Raw genomic sequence first — 11,806 nt, 5'->3', positions numbered from 1 at the left:
ACTAAACATTTAATTTTGGAAAACCACAAAAGGCTAGTATTTTACTCTTTTATAATAAAAGAATATTTTTGGTACTTTCAATTGTTTCAGTTTTAATAGCACAAAATATAACTCAATTCCTTTAAAATTAACAATCAAATTGCATTAATTTAATGCAAAAAGGAATCAGTTAGATAAATTGATTCAATTAATTTAAATTCACACTAAATTAATTAAATTTTTTTAAAATTAAATTAATTAAATCAAATTCATTTAATTCGCTGTAATTTATTTTTAAAATCGAAAATTATTACCTTGATTGGGAATTCTCATGAATTAAAACTCATTACTGAAACATTACTTTTCCAGTCCTTGTTTAATTATCAAAAAAATATCAACAAAATTTTATATGGATTATATTTATTATAGTTATTATATAAATAAAATTTAGATATATTCACATATTCATATAAGTAAATTTAAAATTTTTTAAATTTACACTGATATATTTACCACCAAATTAAAATTGTGAGTGCTTTGAAATTAATCTATCATAAGCTATTTAAAAAGAAAAATAACATTATTTAAAGTATTATTATGACCTTTATTTTTTTATTTAAATAAAAATAAATAAAATAATAAACAAAAATATTATCCATTTTCCTTCATTTATTTTTTAAATAAACTATAAAGTTTAATATCAAATTTTAACATAATTATATTTCATTAAGGAGATGGAATATTTATTATTTTGTTTTCTTTTTCTTTTTATTTTGTTTCTTAACATTTATACCATATTATTAATAATGTTATTAATCGCGATGAGTAGAATTTGAGATCTTTTAAATTTATTTAGATATATTTATTATCAAATTATATCTGTGAATGCAACTGCAGTTAAATTTAATAATTATTATTATTATAATAATGTGATTATAATAGAGTGTGTTTAATATCAATTAAAATTTTAATTTAGGTATATTAATTAACAGGAGAAAAAGTTTGATTTTTTTATTAAGAAAACTATTTTTCTCCTTTTCTTTAAAAAAATTATTTTATAGATTTTATAATTTTATTATCACTTAATAGTTCAACAAAATACAAAAAATTATTTTCTTAATTTACAAGTAATTTTTTTATATAAGTTATTTTTAACAAAATAAATGAGAATGAAATAATTCTAGATTTTATTTGAAAAAGCCATTAATAAAAGAATAGTTCAATTAAATTATTGCACAATTATACATTATTTTTTTAAATTAAAAGAATTAAATTTTATTTCAAATATGAAAATCATAAAAATAAATTTGATTGAATCAAAATTTTACAAAATTTAAGTTTTCAAACAGTGTTAAGAAAATGATTAAAAATTGAAGACCCAAGAAGAAGTAATAATCAAGCGTTGACAGGCCTATTTGATAAAGCTTAGACACAACGGCCTAGGCTGGTCTCCTGCGGCCTTCAACGGAGGAAAAGCCGACATAGGCCCTTGGTTAAGCCCAAAGTTGAAAACTGAATTCTTCGGCGCTCTCGCACTTTCTAAGGGCTAAACCTCTCCAGTACCTCTCTAGGTTTGCTAATTTTCTGCTCCAGCTCACTTTCTTCTTACAAGAAGCTGATTTTTTCCATTGTCTGTTCAGGTGTGTTCTTCCTTGCCTTTTGTTTTCATCTGGGTGTTCTTTATTTGTATAATTATACTTATTTATTTGTGTTTTCATAGATTTTGAGACTGTTTTTGTTATCCATTTGAACAAGGGCTGTAAATGGTTTTTTTATTGTTTTTGAAGAGAATAAAGCTCAAACCCTTGAATTGAGCTTAACATTTGGGAGAAATGGAATAAAAATGAGAAACCCTAGTGTTATATTTACTTGTTTTTGGTAATCCATGTGCTATTATTTAATTATTTGAGGGGAGGAGGGAGTTGAACTTATGAAGTGTGTTTCTGAGCAGACCAGCCTTCCCAACTTCACTTCTCTCTGTGCATCATCGTTGTCTTCTTCTTCTTCTTCCTCCTCTTCCCTATATATGTGATAGACGCATGAAGTTCCTCTCTCTGTCCATCTCCTTCTTCTTCCTGCTTCCCCGCATAGGCGACAGACTCATCCAAGTACCAAATGCTCCGAGCTTTGATAGATCCACAGACCCATCGAACCCACAAACGCACAGATTCATCTAATCCGCCATCTTCCAGGGCCATATACGATGTATCTCGGTGGCTTGGCGTCCTTGCCTCACCTTCTATAGTCTCACGCAGCTGTCTACTTCTGAAGCTACTTGAAACTTGGTTTTTGACTGATGAATATTGTTTGATTTTCTTTTTTTTTTTTAAATAATAATATTGTTTGATTGTTGATTGCTAAGAACATACAGTTATGGGTTTTATGTTTGATTCTTGAAATAATTACGTTTCTCTGGGTTTGATTGTTAACAAGTTGTACAAATTATGGGCAGAGTATTTGATTGTAAGAACTTTTAACTTCTGGGAGTTTGATCATTGAGAAAGAATTTCTGGGTTTGGTTTGGTTGCTTAACGGATGCTTGATGGTATGGTTTGGTTTGGGGTTGGAAATGGTGGTATTGATCGTCTAATCGAATGTTCAGAACTGAACCAAACTAAAATGATTCAGTTCATCTCTCATTTCCATTTGGTTTCGGTTGACATTTCACATAAATCAGTTTTCAGTTTATTGATTTAACTGAACCGATCAAAGGCTCTACCCTGAATAGAATTAGGGTCTTTTTTTGGCTTCAAAAATTGTTTGTAAATAATCTGCAATGTGCTGCATTTTCTGAAAATCAGGGGGAAAGAAATTGTTTTACATACTTGCTATAATATCAACTCAGCGTGCATTGATGGAAACCACTTGAATTAAAAAAAAATATATAAACATAAAAATAAGAGGAGAAAATATAACCAGCTGCAAATTTTATTATAGGAGAGGCTGCACTTTTTTGTAACTCTATAGAAAGGTCACATTTTGGTTTTCTATCTTGATTGAAAGATAAAGAAGAAAAAGTTTAAGACAGTTGGCAGTTGCTAATTGCAACTCGATTAGGTTGCTGCACTAGTTTGCTAATTCCTTGAATCACATGGCAGATTTATAACAACATGGATGATAATCTTTATGATGAGTTTGGAAACTATATTGGTCCTGAAATTGAGTCAGACCAGGAGAGTGTTGAAGAGGAAGAAGACGAAGAACTTCCAGACAAACCCCATGAAGATGAAGCAGCATCTGATGGTGAGGAGGCAATGGATGCTTCCAATGGATGGATTACGACCCGTGATGATGTTGATATGGATAATCAGGTCGTCCTTGCTGAGGACAAGAAGTATTACCCAACTGCAGAAGAGGTTTATGGTGAAGATGTTGAAACATTGGTTATGGATGAAGATGAGCAGCCCCTTGAACAACCTATAGTTAAACCTGTTAGGAACATCAAGTTTGAGGTTGGGGTTAAGGATTCCTCAACCTATGTTTCCAGTCAGTTCCTTGTTGGTCTCATGTCAAACCCCTCTTTGGTTCGTAATGTTGCGCTTGTGGGCCATCTACAACATGGGAAGACATTGTTCATGGATATGTTGGTTGAGCAAACACATCATATGCCTACATTCGATACAAATAGTGAGAAGCATATGAGGTACACAGATACAAGGATTGACGAGCAAGAAAGAAGGATATCCATTAAGGCAGTTCCAATGTCACTTGTTCTTGAAGATAGCAATTCAAAATCATACCTATGTAACATCATGGACACCCCTGGTCATGTAAACTTCTCTGATGAAATGACTGCTGCCCTAAGGCTTGCTGATGGTGCTGTGTTAATTGTGGATGCTGCTGAAGGAGTGATGGTAAGTGACATTTTTGGATAAATTTTTTTGATAAATTCACACTACAGATAACCTAGAGAGATTTTTGGTTTTTCCTATACTTCTGCTGATAAATGAATTCATTATGCTCTAATTTATGCAAGATTAAATTTGAGATGTTTTAGTTTGTAATTGAGTTGTTTACAGTGGCAAGGCAATGGGTTAGTTTGTTAAAATTTCAATACGTAATTTGAAAGATATAGCTGTGGTTTTATGAAATGTGTTCTATCTTGATATTGTAATTCTGGTATTCTGAATGTGCAGGTAAATACAGAGAGGGCCATACGCCATGCAATCCAGGAGCGCCTGCCTGTTGTTGTTGTGATCAATAAGGTACCCTCTGTGAACTGCCTCCTCTCTTTTATCCTTCCAATTTTAACTCCAATATCTTGTTATTACCTGTTTTATTTTTGTGTTTAAGGTTGACAGGCTGATAACAGAACTTAAGTTGCCTCCAAAGGATGCTTACCATAAGCTTAGGCATACTATAGAAGTCATAAATAATCATATAACAGCAGTCTCTTCAACAGCTGGGAATGTCCAAGTTATAGATCCAGCTGCTGGGAATGTTTGCTTTGCAAGTGCTAATGCAGGGTGGTCCTTTACTTTGCAATCCTTTGCTAAACTATATCTCAAACTCCATGGTATCCCATTTGACGCTGACAAATTTGCAACTCGTCTTTGGGGAGATATGTATTATCACCCAGATACAAGGGCTTTCAAGAAGAAACCCCCTGCAGGTGGAGGAGAAAGATCATTTGTCCAATTTGTGTTGGAGCCTCTGTACAAGATATATAGTCAAGTGATTGGAGAACATAAGAAAAGTGTTGAGGCTACTCTTGCCGAGCTTGGTGTCACACTTCCCAATGCAGCTTATAAACTAAATGTTCGGCCTTTGCTAAGGCTGGCGTGCAGCAGTGTTTTTGGTTCATCTTCAGGCTTCACCGATATGCTGGTTCAACATATACCTTCTGCTAAGAATGCTGCAGCTAAAAAGGTTGATCATATTTATACAGGGCCCAAAGATTCTATGATTTACAAGGCCATGGTAGATTGTGATCCTTCTGGCCCCTTGATGGTTAATGTAACCAAACTGTATCCCAAGTCTGATTGCAGTTCCTTCGATGCTTTTGGTAGGGTTTATAGTGGTAAAATCATGACAGGACAGTCTGTAAAAGTGTTGGGCGAAGGCTACTCACCTGATGACGAGGAGGACATGACTGTGAAAGAGGTGACCAAACTATGGGTATATCAAGCTCGATATAGATTACCCATAAGCATGGCACCTCCTGGCTCTTGGGTTCTCATTGAAGGTGTGGATGCTTCAATAATGAAGACTGCAACTCTTTGTAATGTGAATTACAATAATGAAGATGTTTACATATTCCGGCCTCTCCAGTTCAATACTCTTCCAGTGGTGAAAACAGCAACTGAGCCTTTAAATCCAAGCGAGTTGCCAAAAATGGTGGAGGGTCTAAGGAAGATCAGTAAAAGCTACCCTCTTGCTATTACTAAAGTTGAGGAGTCTGGAGAGCACACTATTCTTGGTACTGGAGAGTTATATTTGGATTCCATTATGAAGGACCTAAGAGAACTCTACTCTGAAGTGGAAGTCAAGGTATGGATTTTTCATCTCAGTTTGCTTGTATTTTTATTTTATTTGTCCTGAGTTTTCCCCTTCTTTCTCTGTCCATGACATTCTATTTCTTGGCTGTTTTGTATCGATGGATGTGCATCCGTTGTTCTAATTCTTAATTCAAATTTAGGTAGCAGATCCAGTTGTTTCATTCTGTGAAACTGTGGTGGAGTCCTCATCAATGAAATGTTTTGCTGAAACACCTAACAAGAAGAACAAAATAACCATGGTAAGGACTAAGTTGTGTAATTTTATTTTATGTCAGTTCCATTGAGAGTCTCTCACTTTGATCACTCGAGGAGTAGTTAATTTAGTTTGTGGGATGTTATTATTGAACACTTCCATTCTAGATTGCGGAGCCATTGGAGAAAGGGCTTGCAGAAGACATTGAGAATGGTGTTGTAAGCATTGATTGGAACAGGAAAGCTCTTGGTGACTTCTTCAAGACAAAATATGACTGGGATTTGCTTGCAGCACGATCCATATGGGCCTTTGGCCCTGATAAGCAGGTAGTATGATGCTTCTGTAGTTTCATATTTTCCAAATTATTTTTAGCAATATAAGCCTACTCATTTCATGATAGTACAATTCAAGCATATTTATTATAATATCTAAATGGAAGATCCATGATACACTTCTATCCTCTCTCTCAAAAAAAAAAAAAGATAGGGAAAAAAATTATGATATGCTTGTTTTGACTAGTTTTTACTTGCAGGGACCTAACATTTTATTGGATGACACACTTCCTACTGAAGTTGACAAAGGATTGCTGGGTGCTGTCAAGGATTCCATTGTTCAAGGGTAAACTGAAAATTATTCTTTATTAATTCTCATTTCTCTAACTTGATGCTTGCCTGCAATTAAATGTTGTGTTTCTTCCACCAGTTTTCAGTGGGGTGCACGAGAAGGACCACTTTGTGATGAACCAATCAGAAATGTTAAGTTCAAAATCGTTGATGCTAGGATTGCACCAGAACCACTGCATAGAGGATCTGGTCAGATTATTCCTACAGCTCGACGTGTAGCCTATTCGGCTTTTCTGATGGCAACCCCAAGACTCATGGAACCAGTATACTATGTGGAGGTAGCCACTTGCCACTTGTTGTAATAATAAATATGCCCTGTGTATTTAATGGAGTTCATGAAATTGGGTACTTGTTACTATATTCTATATACTGAGGATCTAGAATAATGGTGGATTTTCATGAGCTAGGCTAAAAAGCTAATTTCTTTTCTCCTTTTTCTATGCTTTTCTTTTAATGCCTTTTTGAATTCATGAATCTATGACATTTCATGAAACTTGTCCTTTTGCTTTGTCTTTGCTGTTGATTTTATGATATTGTTGTTTCAGATACAAACACCAATCGACTGTCTCTCAGCAATATATACAGTGTTATCTCGCAGGCGTGGACATGTCACGGCTGATGTTCCTCAGCCTGGGACTCCAGCTTATATTGTGAAGGTTTGATGGATCAGCTTTGCATGCATCTACTGATGATTATAAAATGAAAATTTCCATTAGTCATTGCTCATAGTGGGATAAAGATTGCTGATGACTTTATGCTAAAAATTTTAGAAGTATAAGAGGATAATTGAGAATTCTCGAAGCTCTGCTAGCTGCATATAGTGAGCAGATTTAAAATTTTTTTTTTCCTCAAGTGATAATTATTTGTATCATATTCAAATTTTAGTAATTGTTAAGAGTAAGGGTAGGAAAGTTGCACTTTTGGTGTTGGAGTTGGATGTAATTTAACCATAATCAGACTGAACTAGTTCTTTGGATTTGTAAATATTCTTTTTACATGGGAGTTGATATATTTCTTATTGGTGCAATATCTGTGAGACCCTCGGGTTTATGGGTGTCATCCGTGATAAACATCTATGCACTGCACTGTCAGATGCATGTGCTTGTATTTTTAGCTTGATTACTTATATTTTCCCTTTTTTTTATTCATTCTGCATTTCAGGCATTTTTACCTGTGATAGAGTCGTTTGGTTTTGAGACGGACCTGAGATACCATACCCAAGGGCAAGCATTTTGCCTCTCTGTGTTTGATCATTGGGCTATAGTGCCTGGAGACCCTCTTGACAAGAGCATAGTTCTACGGCCACTAGAGCCTGCACCAATCCAGCACCTTGCTCGTGAATTTATGGTGAAGACAAGGCGTCGCAAGGTGAGGCCAGCCCAGTCTCTTACTCGCTATTGCTTTTTCCTTTTCTCTGTCCTAATTATACAATGATAACAAATAAGCATTCAAGCACTTAAAAAAAAAAAAAACTTTCCTTGAGCTGCATGTAAATTGCTTTGTAAAATTAATAAAAATCCACATCTAAGTTGTAATATTTTCGGTTGGAATTCTATATCCTAGGGAATGAGTGAAGATGTGAGCATAAACAAGTTCTTTGATGAGGCTATGGTGGTGGAGCTGGCTCAGCAGGCAGCTGATATTCATCAACAAATGATATGATGGTTCTCATAAGGTTGCTATGGCCATGGAATACAGCTCAAGGATATGCAGCAGGCAATTTTCTCCTGAATTCTTTGTACCCAAATCTAGGTGCCACTTGTGAGATTATCATGTTTATGGATATCCAGTCTTGCAGAATACTGCTAAGTGCTACCAATTCCTCATCCTCACTTGTAACTTTTTCCTGAAGTGGTGGTCATTTGCCGGCTATAACCCACCGGAAGGATGTGAAAGAATCGAAATTTTGAATATTATGTGCTTCTGTTTTATCAATTGTCCTAATATATAAGAGCATATTGCAGGAAAAATTTGACATGTAGCTTCTCTCCCATGTTGTTATTATAATTTCTTTTGCTTTATTAAATGCGAAGGAGGATCATTATTTAGTATTTAAATATTGTGATTATTTTACTAATCAAGGTTTAATTTTGTCAACTAAATAATTTGTCTAATCTTCTCATCATATTTCTATAGTTAATGAGATTCAAACATACCCCAACGTCCATAAAATTACACTTTACTCCACAATTGAGTTCGTGTTTTCCAATGCCATTTTGATATTCTTTAGTTGGTGTTTGGGAAAATAATCAAATTTAATAATAAAGATATAGTATAATTTGATTGTGTATAAACATTTGTTAAAAATAAAATAATTTTATTAAGTAAATAATTATTAATTAAATTTTAAAATAAAATATAAAAGGAGCAGCGAATGAAAGAGGGATTGGTGGTAAACAACAAAAATTTATAGGTTACGGTGAGTTCGATATTTTATCATAACAATTGAGATAAACTTGACAATCTTCGTAGGTTTTTAGATTTTTTTCTCCTTTTATTTATTTTTGTTTTTGTTGTTAATTTTATATGTGTTTATGAATCTGTTGTTAATTTTGATTTCTTTCTTAATGAGGTTGGTCGGTTTCTATGTTATATTATTTTTTATTAATTTTTTTTTAAATGAGAATCGAGAGAATGTATCCTAAAAATCTCTCAAATTTACTCAAATACTTACTTACTATCACTTAGTAAATTCATTAATTTTATTATTTACTTACAACATTTTATTTTATTTAAAATATTATTAATAAAAAGTAAAATTTTTGAAATATAAAAAATATACATCTAATTTATAATATTGAGTAATAAATATTAAGTGAAACATTTTAATTTATATTATTTAAATGTAATTTTTTATAAAAAAATTTATGTATAATAAATATTTATTCAATAAAATTTATTTAATATTACATATAATAAATATAAAGTATTTTTAATTTTAATATAAAATTTAAATTAAGAAATTTATATTTTATTAATAATATAAAATTTTAATGGAAAATTGAAAAAAATTTCATTTTACATGTAAAATTTAAAATGTTGAATATAAATTTATATTCTCGTAAATATTTGAATTATTTTATCTAATATTTCTATTAATTATTATTTTCTCTGTCTTCTGTTGATTATTAATTATTGTATATTTCAACTAATTATATGAAGAATGGTATTTCTCATATTTTAATATTTTACTTGAAAAAATTAATTTGAAATTAAAAGGTTGAATGAATTCTTATTTAATTATGTATGCTATTAATTTATTTTAATATTACATTTTTTAAACTAAAAAAAGTAAATTCTTTCATTATAAACATAAAAATTAAAAAAAAAAATTAATTAGATTAAATTTTTATAAAATTTTAATTCCAAACAATGAGTAAGATATTTTTTATTTGTAATTTATTTAAATTAGTAATTTGTTTATTTATACTTGGTTATATGAATTCTTTCGATACGCTCATGGGACATAAATCCTTGTCCGAATATAACAAGAAAAGAAAACCATATCCAAATAGGATCTTATAACCCTGTAAAGCTCCAGGAGTTCAAATCCCAACAGGATTCAACTCTACGTAGATTGCTCATTAACTTTGCATGGCTATATAAGAGCAAGCTTCAAACGATTGCCTTCGTTCAACTTCAAGTTTGCCAAAGCCAACTCTCTCCCAGACCACTATCATGGCTTCCTGCAAACTTCCTTTTTCTTTGATTCTCTGCTCTTTCTTCTTTTTTGTTCTTCCTCATGCATCCAATGCTCATCTTCTCAAAACTTGTGAATTTGAGGCGATATATAATCTTGGGGATTCAATATCAGACACTGGAAATTTGATCCAAGAAGACCCTTCTTCTGTGTTTGGCAAGTTTCCCTACGGCCAAAACTTGAACAGGAATGCCACAGGTAGATGCTCCAATGGATTGCTGATGATTGATTTCATTGGTAAGAAACAAATATGGTTTCGTGCTCGTGTATGTATATGTGTGTGTTTGTATTTACGTCTGTTTAAGATTATTAAACTGACTTGTTTGTATTTCCGCAGCGAAATCAGCTGGTATTCCCCTTCTCAATGCATATCTGAATGTAAGTTCTCCCAAGAGTTATGGGGTGAATTTTGCAGTAGCTGGCTCTACTGCTTTGCCTGTGGAATTTCTTGCAGAAAACGGAGTCGCTGCACCTGTTACTAATAGTTCTCTTACCATACAACTTGGCTGGATGGATACCCATTTCAACACAACTTGCTACAACTCCAAAGGTTTAGTTCAAAACTCTAGCTGTTTGTGATGTTATAAATTTGACATACTGTCCCTGTGCTTATTAAATCTTCATCCTTATATAATTTGATAGATTGTACTGAGAAACATAAAAAATCTCTCTTCATGGTTGGGGAGATTGGAGGCAATGATTATAACTATGCATTATTTCAAGGCAAGACCATTGATGAGATGAAGTCCATGGTACCGAATGTAGTTAAAGCCATAAAAGATGCTATCAAGGTTTAGTTGATTTTCTGGAAATTTTTTTTTAATATTTCTTTTAATTATCTAGCCTTTTGCTTAATTTTTCTATATTGTTTTGCAGAGAGTCATTAGTTTTGGTGCTACTCGAGTTATTGTCCCTGGAAATTTTCCTATTGGTTGCATACCCATATATCTCACAGGATTTCACAGCAATGATTCTGATGCATATGATGAATTCCATTGCCTCAAAGGACTGAACAACTTTTCAATGTATCACAATGAACAACTCCAACAAGCAATTCAAGAATTACAACAAGAGCATCCACATGTGATTATAGTATATGGTGATTACTACAATGCTTACAAGTGGGTTCTTCAAAAGGCTTCATTGCTAGGTGATATTTTAAATTCTGTAGATTCTGAGTGCTATGTGGATTAACACAGACAGGATATAATTGAAACTAACATCGCTTGCTTGTTTGATTTAAACAGGATTTGATTCCAAATCATTGCAAAAGGCCTGTTGTGGGAGCGGAGGTGATTATGACTTCAGTCTTGTAAGATTTTGTGGAGCTCCTGACGTCCCAGTTTGTCCTAAACCTCGAGAACGTATGAGTTGGGATGGAGTACATTCCACGCAAAAGGCCTATTTCTTCATGGCACGATGGCTGATCCGCAACATCTTCCAAAAGCTTCGATGCTTTGCTTGATCTTTGTCATTAATTTAATTTTTAGATTAACTATTAGATAGTAGATTAACTGGTTTAGAGTGAAATTAAACCATTTCATTTAAAGTTTACATATGTTATTCAACGAAAACAGATTATAGTATTGATAATTTTCTTAATGCTATTTAATTATATTTTAATTAATATCATGTGGCTGTTCTTATATACTATCTTTTTATTTTTTAATGTAATGTTCCGTTTTCTGTTGCATGGTTATGTTAGAAAATGTATAATGTAGAGAGAAGGAGTTGGAGAGAGCTAGGAAATTGAGAAAAGAAAGAAGAAAAGACCTTCAATAATGAAATTTTTATGGAACTCTCCTGTAGGAAA

At 32.7% G+C, this 11,806-nt stretch overlaps 2 protein-coding genes across 2 annotated transcripts; both read left to right on the top strand.

Moving 5' to 3' along the window:
• The first annotated feature begins 1,464 nt into the window (after nucleotides 1-1,464).
• Nucleotides 1,465-8,370, top strand: LOC110631171 (110 kDa U5 small nuclear ribonucleoprotein component CLO). The gene is made up of 11 exons (XM_021778908.2): nucleotides 1,465-1,619; nucleotides 3,078-3,833; nucleotides 4,116-4,184; nucleotides 4,273-5,469; nucleotides 5,618-5,716; nucleotides 5,838-5,996; nucleotides 6,203-6,288; nucleotides 6,373-6,571; nucleotides 6,839-6,949; nucleotides 7,455-7,661; nucleotides 7,857-8,370. Exons 2-11 carry the CDS (start codon nucleotides 3,090-3,092, stop codon nucleotides 7,953-7,955), a joined length of 2,970 nt encoding a protein of 989 aa, XP_021634600.1. The 5' UTR covers nucleotides 1,465-1,619; nucleotides 3,078-3,089; the 3' UTR covers nucleotides 7,956-8,370.
• Nucleotides 8,371-9,696: 1,326 nt separating this feature from the next.
• LOC110631000 (acetylajmalan esterase) lies at nucleotides 9,697-11,458 on the top strand. Its single transcript, XM_021778685.2, has 5 exons — nucleotides 9,697-10,230; nucleotides 10,331-10,543; nucleotides 10,636-10,784; nucleotides 10,870-11,143; nucleotides 11,241-11,458. Exons 1-5 carry the CDS (start codon nucleotides 9,972-9,974, stop codon nucleotides 11,456-11,458), a joined length of 1,113 nt encoding a protein of 370 aa, XP_021634377.1. The 5' UTR covers nucleotides 9,697-9,971.
• The last annotated feature ends 348 nt before the right edge of the window (nucleotides 11,459-11,806 follow it).

The sequence above is a fragment of the Manihot esculenta genome, chromosome 14, assembly GCF_001659605.2.
Source record: "Manihot esculenta cultivar AM560-2 chromosome 14, M.esculenta_v8, whole genome shotgun sequence".
NCBI classification, from domain to species: domain Eukaryota; kingdom Viridiplantae; phylum Streptophyta; class Magnoliopsida; order Malpighiales; family Euphorbiaceae; genus Manihot; species Manihot esculenta.
This window is presented reverse-complemented; position numbering and strand designations above follow the sequence as displayed.